A 20,840-nucleotide genomic window follows, 5' to 3' on the forward strand; every position below is an offset into this window, starting at 1 on the left:
AGCGTTGCAACGCGTGGATCACGAGGCCGTCACCGGGAGGATTCGTTCCTAGCTGCCTCCGCTGCTGATTTCTGAGGCTTGAAGCTTCAGATCATCAGCATTGCTCAACTTGACGAAAACTCTTTGGATGAGCTTCAGTGCAAGTGTTTTCCCTCCAGATCTGTTTTAATGCTAGATTTTTGTTCACGCACTCTTCACAGCTTCGTCGCCACTGACTGTAAAATTCATTTAAGTTGTGTTTATTTAAATGTGCCGATTCAGAAGAAGGGTACTTTCCAAAACAAATATATCCACTTCATGTCCAATTATATACATACGGATTCAATAATTATCTCAATAATATTTTTGAAACGTTTTCACTAAGTGAAACATTTTAATACACACAGATGGATATTTAAAAGCCTTTATTTCTGTTAGTATTCCATTTCTTGCTACTAAAAACATGAATTTTTAAATTAGAATATTACAGACCAATACAATTCTGTATATTAGTGTTGATGCCATTTCGACTCATCTCCGGGGTTTGCTATGTGTTCACACACATGAACCCTACCTTTTATTTTATTGAGTCTTTGGTGTATGGTGTCAACATTCCTGGTCTCGTCAATCTACCCGAGTGAAAACCCAATAATGGGCAGCCTGAGCTTAACACAATAAGTGATATTTGTCCCACTAAGGTGTTTCCGTTTGGTATTGTTCACCAGCAGTGGGCTTCTCCCCAACGCCGTCCTTCCTCCATCTCTGGACCACAACTACGCCCAGTGGCAGGAGAGGCAGGAGCTTTGCCGGGCCGTTCACCCCCACTTCATGAAAAAGATCATCCCAGCTCCGCAGCCCAAGAACCCTGCCAAGCTAGATTCACCAGCTTCACCTCCTCCCCTACCTCCTTCACTGCCACCGCCACCTGACCTCCTGGCAGGTAAGCCAAAAAAACCAAAACTCCAAATGCATGGATTCTGGTTTTCTTCTCATTTTTTTTAAATGTATTTTATTTTCCCTTAAGATCACGAGGACAGCCCTGAACCCCCTCTTCCTCCTCCAGGCATCAGTGATACCAGGCAGTGTGTGCTGTGCCTCCAGTATGGAGACGAGTACACTAATGTAAGTCCCTAAATCCCAACTCGCTTCACAGCATCAAAAGAATCAGTTCTTTATCACCTGGAACCATTTCTTTGTGTTTTTTAGGACTGCGGCCGGCTGCTATACATCGGTCAGAATGAGTGGGCTCACGTGAACTGCGCTCTCTGGTCTGCGGAGGTGTTTGAAGATGACAACGGAGCTTTGAAAAACGTTCACACCGCTGTTCTCAGGGGAAGGCAAACGGTGAGACGCTCCGTCCACGTAATCTGTCTTTCAGTGTGCATTTATTCTGCAGATGTTCTCAACCTGCCGTGCTTTCTGTGCAGAACTGTGAAAGGTGTGAGAAGACGGGGGCCACTGTGGGCTGCTGCCTCACCTCCTGCACCAACAGCTACCACTTCATGTGTGCCCGCAACTGCCACTGTGTGTTCCTGGAAGACAGGAAAGTCTACTGTCCAAAGCACAGGGACCTCATCAAGGGAGAGGTAAGGACAGCACTCTGCATAGTTATTGGTATTCTTGGAACTTCTGCACATTTCTTCCCATTACAGCCATAAAACAACGTATTTTACTGTGGTTTTATGTGGTAGTGTAACTCAAAAAATGCCATATGGTTTTAATCTTTTATTTATTTTATTTTTTCTAATAAAAGTCTGGAAAGTGTTGGATGCATTTATAGTTTAGTCAATGTTACTCTCTAGTCCTAAATGAAATCCAGGGAAGCCAACTGCATACCACGTTAGGAGAGTCAACTAGTGTGTAAGTTTCTGTCAAGACTAAGAATTTTTTTTTTTACAGTCCAATCATCCCAGCTCTTCTTGATCCACTTTAAAACCTAAAAATCCAGGTCTCAGTTTGATTAAATGGAACTCCAAAAGCAGGAAGTGGACCATTGGGCAGGGCATTCTGGGTAAATACGACCCAAAACAAATCTGCTAGTCTATCGCCAGCCGGAGAAGTGGCTTATGGTCCTTTACCAAAGACAAAAGAGAAACCTACAACAAAATCTCATGCCATTTTATTTTTATTTACGTTTCGTGAAGAAGGAAGTTGTGTTCATTTCTTCTTCCGTGGTTCTTGGCGCAGTGCCACCACAGGTTTTTTTTTAAAGAGTTTGGTTTGTTTATAAATGCATCTTAACATTCTCAGTTCACACCATGTATCATTTTCCAACATTTTTACAGTTATAAGCTACATTATGCTAGCCTGAAGTTTTAAATTATGTGGTAAAATGATAAAATATCATAAAGGGATATAAATTCTTATGTGTTATGACACTGTAGAGAGCAGAAGCAGTTCATGTGCATTGATGCTGAGGGAAGGTTTTCCCCTCATCTCTTCTGTTTGTGTATTTTCCTACAAGGTGGTGACAGGGTTTGAGGTAACCCGCAGGATCCTGGTGGACCTGGAAGGGATCAGTCTCAGGAGGAAGTGGCTGGCAGGGCTGGAGCCTGAAAATGTCCACATGATAATAGGTGACATGCCTTTGCTAAACACTGATTTTAAAGCCTGTCATTTCTTTTTCTTAACTTTATTCCCTCTGTGTGCTGAACACTGACTCACACACTGTCACTGCAGGCTCCATGACAATTGATTGTTTGGGAATACTGACTGAACTCTCAGACTGCAAACGCAAGCTCTTCCCTGTTGGATACCAGTAAGTGGAGTTTTTAATCTAGACGTTGTCTTTATTAGCAGTGATTGACAGAAGCAAACTGTATTAACCGCAGAGGAAATTGATGTTGCTCATCAAACTGAAAACATTTTATTTTCCTCAGATGTTCGAGGGTATACTGGAGCACTTTAGACGCTCGAAAGCGTTGCGTGTACACCTGCAGGATATTAGTCTGTCATCCTGCAGTGGCAGAGTCTGACATGAAGAGTGTGATGGGTCCTGAGGAGAATCGCACAATTGCACACAGCCCACCTCCCATTACAGGTATGAACTTACTGACTTTTCTGTTTTTGATTCCTGTTTGTAAGCTGCATTAAAGCACAAAAAGTATATATACTGCAATAGACACACTACCAGTATCAATAGATGATATGTCCAATAGGATTTTCAATGATTTCACTGAACTCCAGTCCAGAACCGCACAGCATTCTGGGGAATGTAGGCAGAGGAAAGGTTTTAGCCTCTCAACTTCTCACAGTCAGCTAAGCAAAGTTGATGGCATCAGTTAATCAAAACTAATAAATAATTATCAGTATCAGCTGATATAAAACCATTATAGTGTTATATACAGTACAGGTGTGTCCAAACTTTTGGTCTGTACTGTATATAACAGCTATATTGGAATCTGGGTTGTAATTTTGAACATTTTGTTTTCAAAAATATAAGAAGAATCCCACAGTGTGTGTGTGTAATCAAGACAATTACAAATTTGAGTTTTTTTTCTTTTCCATAAAATTTCTCTGCGGTTCTGTATTAATAACAGTATTTGTAGTATTAAATGTTTTTGTGTGTTCATTTTTATTACAGACTTTCCTGATCCATTTGAGTCACCAAGACGCTCTGAAAACCTCTCTCCTGCAAATACCCCGAAGCTCAGGGTCTACACCAGAAACAGACATCCCAGTTACCCCCCCTGCCAGCGCGCTGTAGACTCCAAACAAATGTCTTCTCCAGGTACCAACATGCACCTCCTGTTGTATTTAGAACATGACAATAACTGCTTTCATATAGCTGTAAATGCTTTGGAGAGTTTTGTACATTTAAACCAGTCTTTTGTTTCTTTCATCGTAGAGGGAATCCCGCTGCCCCAAAGCCAAGCTGTGGCAGATTCACCGGGGAATCCGAGCATTCGCAACATTGACTCCAGACGTCACAGTTCCCCTTCCCTGTCCTCTCCTCCCCACCAGCTGAACAGGCAGAGAGGCATGACCTCCGCACCTCAGAGTTTGTCACGACCCCTCACCTCACCTCCTCCTCTCATCCCCTCCCCGGCCAGAGACCCTGAAAAATCCAAACACCTCATCAAAGACTCAAAGAAGAATCCAGTCCAAAGAGATGGGGACAGAGGCAGATCCTTTTCCACAGATGGAAACAGGCTGCAACCAGCAAGGGAACAAGGCCTGAGAGATTCAGACAAGGGAAGGACGTCAAGTCGAGACCAAGCATCCAAGGAGTCAGAAAAAAGTAAATCACCCAGAGAGCATGTGCAAAAAGATTTTGACAAGGGTGACATTTCAGCCAAAGAACCAGAAAAGAGAAGAGTTATAGGTACAGACTCCTGTCTGAAAGAATCTGAGAGTGGAAAACCGCTGAGTAGAGACTCCTCGAGAGATTCTGAAAAGGGGAGGCTTGCAAATAGAAACTCGAGTAATAGAGAAACAGATAAGAGTAAGACGTCTTTCAAAAATCCTAACTACAAGGGTACAGACAAATCTAGGTCTCTCAGCAGAGATGTGGGACAAAGGGACTCCGAGAAACGCAGACAGTACAGCAGGGAAGCAGGAAAAGATTTGGGCCAAGGTAAAGATAGACCATCAAGCAGGGATTCTGACAGGGGAAGACCTTCCTCTAGAGACTCCAGCTATAGGAGTGCAGAGCGAAACAGAGACTCTGGCTCAGCTAAAGATAGCAATGCCGGCAGTCAATCGAAGCGGACTGGAAGTGAGAGCAAGACTCCAAGATCGGCACCTGTGGGCTCGGGACAGTCTTCTCCTCCAGTGGGCACTGCTGCTCTCTCAAGTCAGCAGAGGAGTGGTGGCACCAAACAGGTCGACAAGCAGGGAAAACATGGAAACAAAGACCATGATGGTCTAAGCTTGTTGCCTCGTCACCGATCCAATCCACCCTCCAACATCCCCTCATCAAAGGACAGGCCCAGCTCAGGGAAGGAGAGTAGCAGCGCCACTGGGAATACCACACCGTCTCCATTCCATAAGGAATCCGTCGTTGGAAAATCTGGCTCCCCACAGAAGTCCAGTACACTGAAATCTAACGATTACTCTTCAGGCCCAGCTGGGAAGCCTCTCTTTTCATCACGGACGTCAGTGGAGGACGATGTCGGTAAACGGAGCTCCCTGCACCTGACCTCCCCGGTTGCAGGCTCAGCTGCCAAAGACAAACACCCCAAAGTCAAATCAGCTGGCAGCAGAGATGTGTCCAAAGACCGAGACAGAGAGAAGACCCATCAGAACAGCAGCAGCAACAAAGCTCCTCTTCTCAACAACAATGCAAAAACCACAGGCAGCTCTAGCACACATTCTCCAAACTCCAGCTCCAGCTATAACAGCAAAGTTCCAGTGCTCGGAAACAGCACCAAATCCCAAGGGAAGCCTCAGGGGGAGAAGCAGCAGAACCAGGGAGAGGACAGGTTGTCCACAAAGAGCAGAGAAAATTTCCCCTGTCCAGAGAGGAAGTACAGCAGCAATCCAGAAAGCTTCCAGCAGATGCAGACCAGTTTGGCTGCAGAGAAAGGCGTAGTGAGCACAACTCAGTCTCACACCAAACAGATAACTAACCAGTTGTCGATTGCCTCCAGAGAGAAGAAGCGGCCAGTTAAACCCTCTTCTCACACTCCGCTCAAGACCAATATGAAGTCTGACCCCAATGGGACGCAATCTTCCTGTCCCACAAGCACTTCTTCCACCGTCTCCCCTGCTGGACAGGGGACCCATCGCGCCGCCCCGTCCCCTCTGTTCTCCTCGCCCTCTGCCAGCAGCAGCGACAGCTCCGAGTCTGACACCCAGGCTCAGATGGAGGAAGACAAACTCCGCAAAAACCGTCCGCGCCACAGGCTCAGAGACCACCACAGCCTCCTCTCCCAGTGTGCAGAGGAGGATGACGGCGAAGGCCCGGAGGACGACCACGACAGAGGCATGGAGGACAAGCACCATGAAGACGACAGCGACGGCTCGGGTTCAGCCAAGAGGCGTTACCCGCGGCGCAGCGCCCGCGCACGTTCCAACATGTTCTTCGGACTCACTCCGTTTTATGGCGTTCGCTCGTACGGCGAGGAGGACATTGCCTTTTACGGCAGCGGTGACGGAGCGGGGGCTGTGGTTAAGAGGAGGACCGGCGGACGGAAGAAGTCGGCTGAGGGGCAGGTGGACGGAGCGGATGATATGAGCACCTCATCTTCATCTGCAGACAGTGGCGAGGACGAAGATGGCGGAATGAATAACAGGGGTAAAGACTCCTACTACTACAACTTCACTCGGACAATAATCAACCCTGGCGAAGGCCTTCCGTCAATAGAGGGGCTGGACGATTGTTTAGGAAGGGGATCCCAGCTCCAGCGCTTTCTGAAAGACGAGGAGCAGCAGCAGCAAAGGGCTCAAGGACAAACTGAAGAGGACATGCTGAGTACTTTGTTAGTAAACAATTTTTTTTTATACATTTATTTACTCAAATGTTTTAGAGATGCACCAGTGAAAAAAATGTTTGTTATACACATGATTTTGTAATGCGTAAACCAAATATAGCTGGTTCTGATTTCACTTAAAAACACTATACATAAAGACAATAAATTTTTAAGATTGGGAAGTTTACTTACATACTTAATCCCTAAGTTAAATAAAATAACTTCTCAAAACAGTAACAGAGCGGCCTGTCTCTGCGTCAGTGAAGGTCTTCAAATCCAATAAAATTGTCCAGGTTACGCAGCAGAGCCACTTAGACAAAACCCAGCTGCTCTTTTACTAGACAGATGAAGGCTCATTCATTTTTATTTTTTGTCTCCTCCAATATATTATATTCCCTGTATTACAAAGCATTCTAATTAACAATTGAGTGCAGTTTAATATTTAAGAGAAAAAAGCTTCAATTTGGCATTTTCTTTGAAACAAAAGCAACTTCATCTACTTAAATCAGTTTAGCACAACTATCCCTTTAGTTTATTTCCCTGTAACGTTAATAGTCCCTGCCTACACTGTTAAATTTCAGAAATACCTGCTACCACAGAGTTTAGCTGATTGAATTTTCTCCATCAGAGTACAAATTATAAATATTTTTTGTTACAGTGTTTTGGGTGTGAGAAATCATTAGGTATTAATGTTAAACTCTGATGTTTTAATGTCTCCTTTATTAGGAAGAGGTTGCTGTAAAGCCAGGTTTTCCTGTGGAAATAACTTAGATGTTAATGTTTTAAACCTTGAATCCCTAATTAGAGCTTACCGTGGATTGTGTGTTTTTAGTCAATCTTTATCTTACGTTTCCGAAAGGCTATCTGCAAAACTCAAAAGGATTAAAAAGAGCAATTTTGCTGTCCTCTTAAATGCAGAACGTCTTGCTTTCCTTTTGCTGCCTCAGTGAACCAAAGATGTCTCTCAAAATGCTGTTGAAAATATTGATTCTTATATATATATATATATAAAGAAAAAAAACACTTGAGTTTTTTCTCACTACAAGGTCTGGGCAATACGGCTTAAAATCACAGTGTCCAGATCCAGTTTCCGATTTTAACGTGATTACTTTTCTCTTTTTTTCTTGAACATTAAATTACAAATGAAACAGATACCAAAGTAAGACAAATGTTCAATCCTCCTCATTTTAATTTTCTGTTAATTTCTGTGTAGGAGTTATCATAAACTTATTCTTCTAATAGTACGAGTTTGTTTTGTTAATATTAAGGCTATTTAGACTTTATTATCTTAGGTTGTATTCTCGTAATTAAAATGTTAACCTAATAGTCTGTCATAGAGTTGACCTTAATTCAAAGTACAATGAAATAGAAGCTGTAGGATTTGCTTGTCAAACAAGATGATGGGCTTTGGGTGAGTTGACATCACTCAACTATGGAAACCAAAGGAATTCATTGATTAAAAAAAATCAAATTAATCTGAAGAAATTTGATTAAATCAATTTATCCCCCAAAGGAATGTTTTTGTCAGTGATGTCTATCACCACTGAAGCCTGGAATCGTCTGATTTCTTGGTGCATCTCTGTCGTTTCCTTTACTTCCTGTCATTGCCTTACAGATTATATTTATTGTGTTTAACAGATCCTTGGGCAAACAGCAGATCGGCCAGGTTGACGGCGTCGACGACGGCTCCGAGAGCGACACCAGCGTCTGCACCACCAGCACCACCACCACCACGGCCACCTCCTCCTCCGGCCCGCAGAAGAGCGCCCCCAAGAGGAGAGGCAGAGAAAGGCACGCGGACAAAGCCGACTCCCACGATTCGAGCAAGGAGGCAGACAACGGCGGCGGTGGAACCGGCGGCGGCAACACACGAGAAAGCAGAAAGAACCACAAGGAAAACTGTCTTCCTCTCGGCGGAGGCGTCAAATCCCAGCCGCAGAGCCAGGGTCAGGATCCTCTGGAGACCCAGCTCTCCCTCAGCACGGACCTGCTAAAGTCAGACTCCGACAACAACAACAGCGATGAATGCGGGAATATTTTGCCGTCAGACATCATGGAGTTTGTGCTGAACACGCCTTCCATGTCGATGCAGACTCTGGGTCAGCAGTCCGAGCCGTCGTCCTCTGAGCTGCTGCTGGACGAGACCTACGACCTGAACAGGCGCAAAGATATTCTGTTTGATGACTTCTCGCAGCCGCTGCCCAGCGCTGAGAGCGGAGGGGTGGTGGAGGCCAGCGTTAACAGCTCCATATCGGTCGAAGAACCATATCTTCCTCTCGAGCTGCCTTCAGACCTCTCGGTTCTGACGACACGCAGCCCGGCCGTCAGCACGAGCCAGAACCACTCGGCCGGTGGCCTCATCTCAAATACCTCAGAAGGCACTATCCTGGGTTTGAACTCCGACCCTGACAACATCAGCGGGGAGAAGAGCGGCGATAAGAAACCAGCGGGTCCTGGTGTCTCGCCGCCTGAGAATCAGCACGATGGTGCAGCTTTGGGAAGTAGGGATGCTCAGACTGCAGAGGGTCACATGACTCCAGAGCAGTTCATTTCCAGCCCCGCTATTGGTCAGGGGGTTGAAACTCCAGGAAACCAGGAAGTAAACAGGAGTTCTGGCTCGTCTGGTTTGCCAAATTCTCCTTCCATGCCTCTTCCGAGTCAGAAGTACCTCCCCGCTGCAGCAGCAGCAGCCGCTGCTGCAGGCAGTCCCAGTCCACTTCCTGGTCCAGGACCTTCCCAGGCTCAGGTCTCGAGCCCGGCAGTCATCAAACCGGGTCCTGATAAACTGATCGTGGTCAACCAGCAGTTCCAGCCTCTCTATGTGCTTCAGACGGTGCCAAACGGCGTTACCCAGAAGATCAGCGCAACAGGAGTGATGGAAGCCACGTCTTCTGCCGTGCTGAGCCCCATGACCATCACCAGAGGCTTAAACACCGGTTTATCTCCAGGCCAGCCCATCTTCCCCGCTGGGGGCAAAGTCCTCGGCACCATTCCTCACCCCTCTCAGCTTCACACGTTCACCGGATCCACCCAGGCGGGCTTCCAAACGGGAATACCCAGCACCACCTCGGGCCTGCTCATCGGTCTGCCCTCCCAGCCTTCCGACCAGTCCCAGATTCTAGTCTCGGAGGCGGGTCGACCTCACGAGCTCGGCCACAACGTCGCCATAGTCTCCAGTCCTTCTTCCCTGACCTCTTCCCCTGCTGTGATCGCCTCCTCTCACGGCAAGAAGAGGCCCATCTCTCGTCTGCCGAGGAAAAACAAGAAACCGGCTCGGACCCGCGGCCACCCCGCGCTGGCGCCGTCTGAAGTGGGCCCTCCCAACATGACTCTGATCAACCTGTCTTCCCAGCAGATCACAGCGAGCATCCCGGGACAACCCGGCAGCCTGGTCGAGCTGAGCGCAATCTCCACCCCTCAGCGCAAAGTCCCAAATATCATCAAGAGGTCCAAGTCGGGCGGGGTCATGTACTTGGATCCCACCGCTCTCATACAGCAGAGAATTCCCAATCCTCAGACTGGCATCCTGAGTCACGATTCCTCAACGCACATCTTGCCTTGCTCCGTCTCCAGCCTCAGCAGCAGCCAGTCGGTGTTGAACGTGGTCTCTGTCCCGTCTAGTGCTTCCGCCGGGCTCCTGGCGCCGGGATCAGTGTCTCTCTCCACCCCCATGCTGAGTTCTGCCGAGATCGCCGGGCCGATCAGTAACCTCCTCTTCAAAGCGAATCCACATGGTCTGGGACTGTCGGATCAGCCTGTGGTCCTCCAGCCGGCGGGGGGAGCTCCCCTCATGTCACAGCTCGCCTCCCCGGTTCAAACATCCATCGCCAGCAGCATCTGCGTCCTGCCGACCCATCAGACAATCAGCATGGCCGTCAACCCGCACGGCGAGGCAGAAAGTGGGAACGTTCACCTGCAGCATCAGCCTCAGCCCATCAGCAGAGTGCAGACCATGGAGTCCAAACCGAACCGTAACGCAGCTTTATCTCCCAGCCCTTCTGCCCATCTGAGCCCCGCCAAGGGACGCGTTGTTGGAGTTTTCACCCAAAAACCGGCCGTGTTGCTTCCCCAGAGTAACAGAACGAACCCTGTCCTCAAATCGTCAGATCAGAAACCGACTAACTCGGCAACAGCGGCGTCGGGCTCAGTTTTAGCTACCGACAAAAGCAAGAAAAAAGTAAAGAGGGGACGACAGAGTGTAGAGATCACCGGCGGGAAGAAGCTCAAGGCCTCGCAGGCAAATGAATATCACAGCAACCCTGGGAAGCAGCTGCCATCTTCAAACCCAAGGTGAGAAATTCCTGTTATTTGCTGCTGGTCACGTTTTGACATGCGAGGTGAACGAAAAATGCTGTGCAATATATTCAACATTTTGTACAAATAAATACCCCTGCTGATTAAGTCACCTAAGTAGTAAATGGTGTCCTTTTTGCAAATAATTTGATCTCAGTATAAGTATAGCTGTTCTGCAAAGACTTGAATATATCAGAGAAATAACCAAAGAGGCTCATAGTGGCTCTGGAGGAGCCACAGGTCAGGCAGGAGAATCTGTTGACAACTATTAGTTATACAGAACCACAAGTCTGGCCTTTGTGGAAGATTTTAAGTAAGAAGCCTTTTGTTGGAAGAAAGAAAGGAGCTCAAATACTTTACCATTCTGATAACTGCTTTCTTGGAAAACCTTGACAAAAAAAATAACAAAAAGATTCATCATTCGTCCATGCAGCTCCAGAGAACTGAACTCTCCAGAACCGATGGACACCGGCAAGCCCCCAGACAAGACAACCAACAAGAAGTGAGAAGAACATCTAATCAGATTATTTAAAGCTAATCCTAAAACATTGATCTAATGTTTGATTTTTATATCTCCAGCTTGTTTGGTAAAAAGAAGACATCTGAAGGGCATGCCATACCGGGAAAAATAGTGGAAAAGGACAAACCCCCTGCAGCTGGAGAAGCAGGGTCTTTTCCTGCAGCTTCACCGCCCAATGAGGACGGCAGCAGTGCAGATTCTGGCTTGGACGGCAAACCCAAAAAGGGCATCATCTTTGAAATCTACAGCGAAGACGGCTTCCACATTCGCTGCGAGAGCATCGAAGGTCAGCCAACGGAACATGCTGCGCATGTAAATTAGCTTTGATTGACTTAGTAGTTAGAAGAAGTTACAAACAACACCGTGTGCGATGATTACAAACAAATAGAGTTTTATATATGTGGGTATTGATATCTAAAAAACGGCTACAACTGTAATAAAACTTCCTTTAAAAATGATGCGGGAAATGTTGCTTTTCCAGTTGCCATCTATTAATACTTTGTTCTACAGAGGCCTGGAAGTCCCTGACTGATAAGGTGAAGGAAGCTCGCTCCCATGCACAACTCAGAGAGCTTTCCTTTGAAGGTAACAGACGTTCCTGACGGCTCAGAAATAACCAGAAAGTTCCAGACAGAAATTCCCTACATGTCAAGAGTGAAAGGCTGTTGTCTCACTCGGAGCTCCTTCCCGGCGTCACCCGCAGGTGTGAACGGACTCAGGATGCTGGGGGTCGTCCACGAAGCGGTGGTCTTCTTGCTGGAGCAGCTGTACGGATCCAGGCACTGCCGGAGCTACCGGTTCCGCTTCCACAAGCCTGAGGACACGGACGAGCCCCCGCTGAACCCCCACGGCTCAGCGCGCGCAGAAATCCATCACAGGTTAGAGCGAGGACTTTGAACCGTTTGGGTATGAATTAAGGTTAAAACGACTCATGGTAATGAATTGATTGTTATGATAATTATCATCGTCTAATTTACTTCCCGATTAATTGTTAACTGGAGTGTGCAGACTCTATGAAAAGCAATTTGCTGGAAGAGCAGCGTATTCAGAGCAGAACTGAAACTGTTCAGGAAATATGTAAATGTTCATTTAAGATAAACACCTTCTGTCTGTAAATCTGTTCTATCCAGAACACCTCACACTTTTAGCTACAACTGGTTCAAATATTTAAATTAAAAATCTGTAGAACGTTTCATTTTTATTTATTTTTTTATCCGAATAAATAATTTTTAGTTGCAGCGTCAGTATGAAATGTTTTGGGCGTTCAGAAACCCCCTCTCTGCAGCGATTCTACCTATTTAAAGTAGAGATTTTAGTCCTGTGGTTTAGAGGCATTGTGAACTTTTGCTCAGGTGTGTAAATTTCTAAAGGAGCCTAAAGTAAATCAGAAACTGTCCCACTCCAACCTTTGCTTCAACAGTTGACTCATCATACTCTTTAAACTCTGCATGTCTGTCTGTCTGTCTCACTAATGCTTCAACCCTGCGTTGCTCTTTTCCCACCAGGAGGTCCGTATTTGACATGTTTAATTTCTTGGCTTCGAAACATCGACAGCCCCCCGAGTATCGGCCGCAGGAGGAAGATGAAGAGGAAGGGCAGCTCAGGACTGCGAGGTAAGTCACCGAAGTAATTTAGGTCTCGGCTTCATTGGTGTGGAATTGGTAATAAAGCTGCTTTTTACTTCGTCCTCATGCTGCCACTTCAGGCGGGCCTCCATGGAGCTGCCGCTTGCTGCGAGGTTCAAACAGCTCAAAGGCATCTCTAAGGAAACGGTCGGCGTCTACAGGTTAGATAAATGCCATTAGCTGTTCATATTTAAACAAGGCTGAGAGAAGTCTGCATAAATAGTGGCACCTAAATTGTTAGCAGCTTTCGTACAATTCATTGCTTCAGTGCTGTTGAGTCAGAGTTCACATATTTATAAGTCTTAATGTTAAAGGTTAAAAAAAAGACTGTTTTTAAAAAGACGATGCACAAAACACGATGCCTTACACGAGTTATTTCCTTCGATTGCTTTCACAAACTTTATGTGAAAAAAAAAAATGGGACTTTAGATGGAAGTCCAACACGAAGTAGATCTTAGGTGTAAAACCAGGAATCTCTGCTGCTCCTCCAGAGTGTTGCAGGTCTTGGCTTACACTAACATGCTGACTAACATTAATGTAATCCGTTCAGCAAAATAACTTTAAATCCAAATTAGCTATAAAGCCGGTGTTAGCTTAAATGCTACCATTGTCATGTTGGCTTACACTAGCATGTTAGCATCTTGGCTGCTTCTCCTTGCCTGGCCTTCCTGTTTAGGCTGACTGGGCTTCCAGTTGTTCTGTACTTTTGCCATTTTTAGATGATGAAATGAACAGCGCTAATCCAGATGTCCGGTAACTTGGACATAAACCCAGTAAAATCCATTCAAGTGTGTGTTTACAACGTGACATAATGCGAAAAGGCCCAATAGGTAAAAGGACTTTAAGTCTCTGCTGCAAAACTTGAGTCTTCTTGTTTCCCACTGCAGGTCGCCTATTCACGGTCGCGGTCTGTTTTGTAAGAAAACCATCGAGGCTGGGGAAATGGTGATCGAATACTCTGGAAACGTCATTCGGTCCGTGCTCACCGACAAGCGGGAGAAATACTACGATGGGAAGGTGAGGCCTCTGACAGTTTTCCATTGTTTTTGGGTGAACCGAGCGTGCTAAACCGCGTCTTCTCTGCCCTCCGAAGGGAATCGGCTGCTACATGTTTCGCATCGACGAGTACGAGGTGGTGGACGCCACCGTGCACGGCAACGCCGCCCGCTTCATCAACCACTCCTGCGAGCCCAACTGCTACTCCCGGGTCATCGCCGTGGACGGCCAGAAGCACATTGTCATCTTCGCCTCGCGTCGCATCTGCTGCGGCGAGGAGCTCACCTACGACTACAAGTTCCCCATCGAGGACGCCAACAACAAGCTGCCCTGCAACTGCGGCGCCAAGAGGTGCCGCAAGTTCCTCAACTGACGGCTCCCATCTGAACGACTCGCTTCCTGCCGGTTTACAGTTTTAAGCTACAAAAATGACACCAGCTGCTGCTGCTGCGGACCGCGGCGTGTCTGCAGGAAGGGCCATATGTAGAAACCCAAACATATTGTGCCTCCTTTTGTCTAATTTATATTCGGCATTGAAAGTTTCACCTGGAAAGGTGAGTAACGAGACGTGACATTGCAATATATTTCCTTTTATTTATATTTGGATGGTAGTTATCCCTTCATATTTTTTTATTTTCTACATCGGCCAATCCTTTTTTAGAAACATATTATGATCTACTAATGTGAACTTTAAAGGAAAGGATACATAAAAAAATAAAAAATAAAAAATCTAAGAACTTGGATCCATTTTACACCAAAGTGCAATTTGTTGAAGGGACTTGAAACGGTAATATTTTATTTTATTGGAGGTTAAATTAGGACTCTGTTTTGTTTTGTTTTTGTTTTTTTCAGTGTTGTCAATGCATATCTCCTTGTCTCAGTGTGCCCTGATGCCTTCAGAGCTGAAACCTTCCCCTATAGAGTGTTTATTTGACCCTGTAAATAGGCGCAGCCTGGTGGGAGCTGTGCAGCTGGAAACACTAGTGGGAGCAGGAAGAGGAAAAGTAGCAGGAACAGAAAAAAAACAAAAATAAAGACATCAGGGAGGGGAGAAAAGTTTAGTTCGTAAGAGAACCGTTTACTTTTTACCGTTGCTGTAAAGGGTGTCCTCAGATTCAACCTCAGCTGATTGGTTAAAAGTGAATCTGAGATGATTGGATCAAGCCTCTGGCCCGAGGGAGCGAGGCAGCTAGAGATTCTGGTGGACTGACGGCCAAGGGGACCAGGGAAACCTACTGATGTGCTTGAATAGACGTACTTAAATTGATTTTCTTTGTTACTCTTGGAGCTTCATCCGAATGGCGCCGGAGCGCGCACAGACGGACGTGTTTCAGGACTGCGAACGCTGTTGTTGCTGTCAGATTGTCTCTGGTAGTTGTGTAAGCTGGGACGTCCCAAAACCACAGCAGCACGAGAACCAAACGCCATCCTGTTAAATTGAGTTTTCATGCAGCTCCCCCCCCGCTCCCCTTCCTGTTGTGATAACCATTATTATGGGGGGAAAATATGTTTTTTTTGTTTTTTTATTTGTTGTTTGTTATCTGTCTTTTTACTACAGACAGGGAAATACCATGCTTGCTTTTGGAAAGAAAACAAAACAATGTAAATAATGTATATTTTTTTACAAAAAAAAAGAAAAAATGATTGAAAGCACTCACTAGTGAATAGCACTTAATGATGGTATTTATATTTTTAAAAATTCATATTTATTTTATTGCCATTTTTGTAGGAAATAGAGGTTTACAAACACTAATGCTTGGTCGATATGTTTTGTATTCCACTGCTTTTTCAAAGTTTATGTTTGTTTTTTGTTTTTGTTTTGTTTTATTCAAAATTTGGAGCCTGAATGTTTTTCTTTGATTCCAAAGACTGACACTGGTCTGTGGCTTGGTTCCTGTTTAGTTCAGTCCACCAGTAGCTCTTTATCTACGCCAGGCCGTTTGGCCACAGCTGATGTTTATTTCATTTTTATTGTTTTTACAGATTTTTATTTTTCTTTCTTAAATATCCCAGTTGTAGCTACTGGTCTGGCCGTCATGCGAACTATAATTATGCACTTGAGAGAGTTTAGATTGTGGGTCTATAGCAGATATCTCCTCTCTCCAGCCTTATCGTCTCCACACCGCGTCGATCCAGAGAGTCGAGTCCGAGAGTCGAGTCCGAGAGTCGAGTCGAGTCGAGTCCGCTCACAGGCTGCTGCTGCTGCTGCTGCTATCATCGAATCCGTTCTGTGATCAGCCAGGACGTCGACTGGCTTACCGCTAATTGGAAACAAACAAACGAACAAATAAGCTCCCCGTGTTTGTAAAAGGAAAAATTTAAAATAGTGCTTTGCAAAAGTTTTCATACATATTTTCCAAATTTTTTCAACCACAAAGTTTGTATTTTGGGGGGGGGATTTTATGTGATTGACCAGCGGAAAGTAGTAGATAAAAGTGAAGTAAACAGTTTGCCAAATTACTTTCAGCTTTCCGTCTGTCGTTTGGTGTCTGTCTCTACCAGCTTTGCACAAGAGACGGACGGTTTTACCCATTCTTCCCAGCAGAATAACTCATAACTCATGATGCAGCCACTGCCATGTCTCATGGTAGAGATGGTGTGTTCAAGGTTTTCCTGACGTTTTTGTGTCAGTTTTATTCCACTGCATGATTTTGGATTAATTGCAAGCAGGACTTGTTCAGGCTTTCTTTTAACATGGATTTCTTCTTGCCCGCTCTATTAAAAATTAATTAGTGAAGTGCAGGACTTCAAGTTGTCCTGTTGATGGATTACTTCCTCCAGAGTCACTGTGAGTGTCTTGGTTGCTTCTCCCATTCAGGCTCTCTATGCAAGGTGTTGTTAGGTTTGTAGTTGTGTCCTATTTACAGACCCGGTTACGTCTGGAGGTATTTGGTTGCTCTAGATTTGTAAAAAGTTTCTTTCCACTTTAATTACTATGAATTACGTTTTGTCGGCCTGTCGCATAAAATCCCACTGAAATACGATGAAGTTTGTGGTTGTTGTTGTTTGATAAAATATGAAAAAGTGAACACTTTAGCAAGACACTGTAAGTCCCTCTGCAGACTTGGTCTATGATGAAGAGGTGCCTTTATTTTAACGCTTATCAGCAGCATTCGTCATATCTCCATTGAGCCAGTTAAAGAAAAACTAAGAAGCATTCATAGCTCACCAGCATTCAGGAAACATGTTTATCATTTGGTTTCCTTTGTTTCTTTCCTTTTGTTTCCACAAACCTTCATGTCCCAGAGCAAATATTTAAAAGGCTGGATCAACTGAAGCCAGAGCCCATGATTTTTTTATCTTCTTTTTGTCATCTTCACGCCGTTCCCGCTGACTTTGTTGCGACCTGTTGCAGCTACTGCCCCGTTATTCTGGTGAACTGAAATTAAAATACGAACCGCGGACGGTTTGCACTTGAGCTGTGAAACGGGCACTGAATACTCATAGGAAGAATAATAATAAAAAAAAAAACAGACAGAATGCAACTCAAAAGTGCTGAAACCACAAGCACAGAACATGAAGCCAGAGTTTGCCTGAAACCAGGCTCTGGTCGGGCGTTTCTTGTTTTGAAGCTCCAGTGAAGTGCACTTGATTCTTTCTGCTCAAAAAAAAAAGAAGAAAAAGAGCGAAGTTCAGGGACCGCGTCGGCGGCCCTCTCCTTCCCGATAAGTCTCCCGTGGCGCCACCGCTGGGCTCGCTGGGTTCTGCTGCTAAGGTCAACAATGAATGTATGTTCTTCCTCCACATCACCAGACCCGTGATGGTGTTGACACTTGGTCAGCTGCGTGTTTTGTTTTTTTTTTTCTCTTGTTTTTGTTTTTTTTGTTTTGTTTTCTCTCTCTTGTAGAGATGGAAGACCTTAAACGGCATCAGCGGTTTTGGTTCTTACTGGTTTAGCTCAAACTTTTTCCGCCAGCACCGGCGCTAAAGAAGAAACATGGTTACTGATGCTAAGGGCTTTCTCTTCAAACAAAGCTCCATCTTCAGGATCAGAGTGTCCCGTAAAACAACGAGTCGAGGTTCTTTTGACGTTATCAGCAGCATATATACAATAAGGAAACATCTTCTGTCGTCTCTTTGGACATTTTACCACGCCACACCAGTGGCCCTTCTCCGTCATTATCTGTAATTATAGTATAAATACTCAACAGTATATGGAAACATGCATAGTACTTTCTTGTTCTTGTATCTATACAAATATATGGAATGGACAGACAAACTTAGTTACAGTAGCAAAACAGCGGATTTATAACGGTTAATAGCAACGTTTCCGTGTACTCTATAATGGTTTTGTGTTACAGTACTATCAGATAAAACTAACGTGCATCATTCTCTTTTGTATATTGATATCCAGTACCAGTTTTGCTGTGCCTGTGAGCGAATCCTTCACCAGCAAGGAGCGCTGCAGTTTCTTTTGTCGTTTTTGTTTCTTTGTTTTGTTTTGTTTTCTGGAACGAAATGGCTTTCATGTGATGAGAAATGTAACTGTGTTAATGTGGTTGTGAACTTCTTGAGGTCAGACGTTTGGGTTTATTTTTCTGGTTGTTGTAGCGAATGTTTTAGGGTTTTGTTTTGTTTTTTTTTTCTCTCCTTTTTCTCAGATTTCGTTTAACAGGGACGTTTCGGACGATTTGCTCGATGTGGTCAAATTCAGAGTTTGGTTTGTGGAAACCACCATAATGGCTTCTTTTTATATTTTTCTCTTTAGACTGCTTTCATGTCTCCCTCTCTTATCTCTTTCTGTCCTCCGAAGCTTTTTGGTTGTTCTTATGATGTACTGTTTTATAGAAAGTGAAAATGCTGACATTGAGAACCTTTAATTTATTTATTTACCACAGCATCCATGTGGAACCGCTCTCTTACAATTCAAAGTTCTGGAGAGGTCGTAGGAGTACTTAACCTGTATGTGTAATTTTGTCGTGTATAGACGGCTTAAGATGGGATGTAGTGTCAAAAAAAAAAAGGTGGGGTGGGGTTACAGTGGGATGTGGACAAAGAGGGATCATGAACGGGCCAGTTTTCTTTTGCCTTGAAAATACCTTTGTCTTATACCAACATCCTCCTGCTTTCTGTAAAAAAACAAAAAAAACAAAAAGAAAACAAAAAAACTACTTATGGCATTCATTTATTCTCCCATTTAACAGTGTTCTACACATCAGTGAAATGAAGGAAAACCACCACCGTGAAAAATAAACCACAAACTACTTGGTTGAATGTATAATTAGGTAACAAAGTTGTACATAATGTAAAAAAAAAAGTTTCTAATCATGTTTATTTTCTATGCACTTTTTTTATTTAAGTGATAGTTTAAATAATAAACATGTCGCCTTTACTCTTTTCTGTCTCTTGTTTTTCCTTGAAGCACAAATCTGACACAGTTCTTATTTATCTCTGGGTTTCTGCCTGGACTTTAAGGCAGAAAAGTCTGCCTTAAGATGAAGTTTCAGAATCTAGAAAACAGGATTTCTACACGGTCATGGAAAGTAAGCAGCAGTCTCGAAAAATGTGCTGTGCATAATAATTTGGAACAATGCATTTGGAGTTTGTTTTTTTTTTGTGAAAAAGATACTGTCCTCATAGGGAGCTTTGTTCAGTAAAATTTGATTTATACTGTAATAGTTCATGACTTGAAAATTATACTGACCATCATTTGCATTGACCATTTAAGAAAATCTGAGAAAATATCACTTGTGCCGTGTGGAAATCAAACAGTGTTGCAAAGTCAATAGGGTTTATAAGCAAACTGGGTGTTTACACTGTTTTAACAACACATGGGAAAAGAGTTTCCATGCAGTGTTGTAAAACATAAAACTTAAGGTTTTTGCAGTCTTTGGAAGCTCCTATATTGTTTCTGATTATTTTGATACCACACGGTTTTGAAAAGTGTCGGCTGTCGTCAACCGTACCTCTCTTCCAGAACCAACTCTCCAGTCGAAGGGTCTGGAGCTCCTGCGCCTGTTCCAGGAAGGTCAACAAGGGGTCACACCCTGAGCCACACCCACCAGTGGAAGTTTCTCCTCTTATGCAACTTGCACTTGGAAATGGGCTGAATTAGTTTTAGAAACCTGAACTATTAGACTTCATTCTTTATCAAAACAACCAATAAAAAACTTCCTATACTTTTGCTGAGCACATAAGGCACCTGAAGTTTTACAACCTGCTGTTCATTTTTACTCAGGGTTTCCAAACATCGAAACATCCTCACTGATTGCATTGAAATATTATCTCATTGTTAATTCTTTAAATTCAAACTAACTGTTGGATCTCAGTTAATTGGACAGAACAGTCAGTTTTGTTCCCAGTTATTTCTGAAAAGCAAAGTCCATTTGCTGTCTTGAAACATGTATGAAACAGGGTTCTATGCTTTCTGGAAAAGTCTATAAACTGGGTTTCTATTGAGTTTTTGAACAGTGGAAAATGTAGCTCCTGTGGAATCTTCATTAATATAAGAAACAAAATTCCTGAAGTCTTGAAAAATCTCAAACGGGTTTCATATCCAGTTTTGAAAAGTGAATGACACTTTTCAAAGTGTCATTCACTGTTCTGTTTTAGCAAAAATTGGAAAACAGGGTCTCTACGTTTTCCTAAAAAAGTCTAGAAAGTAGATTTCCTCCATGTTATTGAAATGTTCCTTCACGGTCTTGAACATCCTGGAAATCTATGGAATTTGTTTCCATAAGTCTCCCAGAGAATGAAATAAAGTTCCTGTGTTAAGCCTTTATTATTTTTTCTTAAATCATTTAAAGTGATATATTTAGTTAGGGGTAAGATACTCAAAAGCGTGAGCAAGAAATGTGTTTGGAAAAGAGAGCTGTCTGTTAAATGAACAATAAAATAGAGGCCTGTGCCGTGCAAACCCAGCACTGATGTGTCATTGCCCACTGAAAGCAGCTTTAAACCGTCTCGCTTGGTGAAATTGTTCAAATTAGCTGAAAACCCTCTGATCAGCAGGTTTGCTCATACTTCCAGGAAATGACTGACAGAGCCTGAAAGTGGTGAATCTGGTGACTCTAA

The 20,840-nt window shown here is 44.1% G+C and overlaps 1 protein-coding gene across 3 annotated transcripts in view; it reads left to right on the forward strand.

The window, feature by feature from the left end:
* The window catches only part of kmt2a (lysine (K)-specific methyltransferase 2A), a 42,296-nt gene extending 23,138 nt beyond the window's left edge, over positions 1 to 19,158 (forward strand). For 2 of the 3 annotated variants that reach the window (XM_044120559.1, XM_044120560.1), the window contains exons 17-34: positions 705 to 919; positions 1,004 to 1,101; positions 1,186 to 1,323; positions 1,407 to 1,565; positions 2,444 to 2,555; positions 2,659 to 2,737; positions 2,859 to 3,019; positions 3,563 to 3,709; positions 3,827 to 6,401; positions 8,031 to 10,682; positions 11,119 to 11,187; positions 11,265 to 11,491; positions 11,716 to 11,790; positions 11,909 to 12,083; positions 12,711 to 12,818; positions 12,911 to 12,991; positions 13,718 to 13,847; positions 13,924 to 19,158. In XM_044120559.1, coding sequence (XP_043976494.1) covers positions 705 to 919; positions 1,004 to 1,101; positions 1,186 to 1,323; positions 1,407 to 1,565; positions 2,444 to 2,555; positions 2,659 to 2,737; positions 2,859 to 3,019; positions 3,563 to 3,709; positions 3,827 to 6,401; positions 8,031 to 10,682; positions 11,119 to 11,187; positions 11,265 to 11,491; positions 11,716 to 11,790; positions 11,909 to 12,083; positions 12,711 to 12,818; positions 12,911 to 12,991; positions 13,718 to 13,847; positions 13,924 to 14,199 — 7,477 coding nt within the window. In that variant the 3' untranslated portion in view covers positions 14,200 to 19,158. The remainder of the gene's footprint in view (positions 1 to 704; positions 920 to 1,003; positions 1,102 to 1,185; positions 1,324 to 1,406; positions 1,566 to 2,443; positions 2,556 to 2,658; positions 2,738 to 2,858; positions 3,020 to 3,562; positions 3,710 to 3,826; positions 6,402 to 8,030; positions 10,683 to 11,118; positions 11,188 to 11,264; positions 11,492 to 11,715; positions 11,791 to 11,908; positions 12,084 to 12,710; positions 12,819 to 12,910; positions 12,992 to 13,717; positions 13,848 to 13,923) is intronic. The other variant, XM_044120561.1, reaches the window with a different exon arrangement.
* Positions 19,159 to 20,840: the final 1,682 nt, after the last annotated feature.

The sequence above is a fragment of the Gambusia affinis genome, linkage group LG06 (genome assembly GCF_019740435.1).
Source record: "Gambusia affinis linkage group LG06, SWU_Gaff_1.0, whole genome shotgun sequence".
NCBI lineage: Eukaryota > Metazoa > Chordata > Actinopteri > Cyprinodontiformes > Poeciliidae > Gambusia > Gambusia affinis.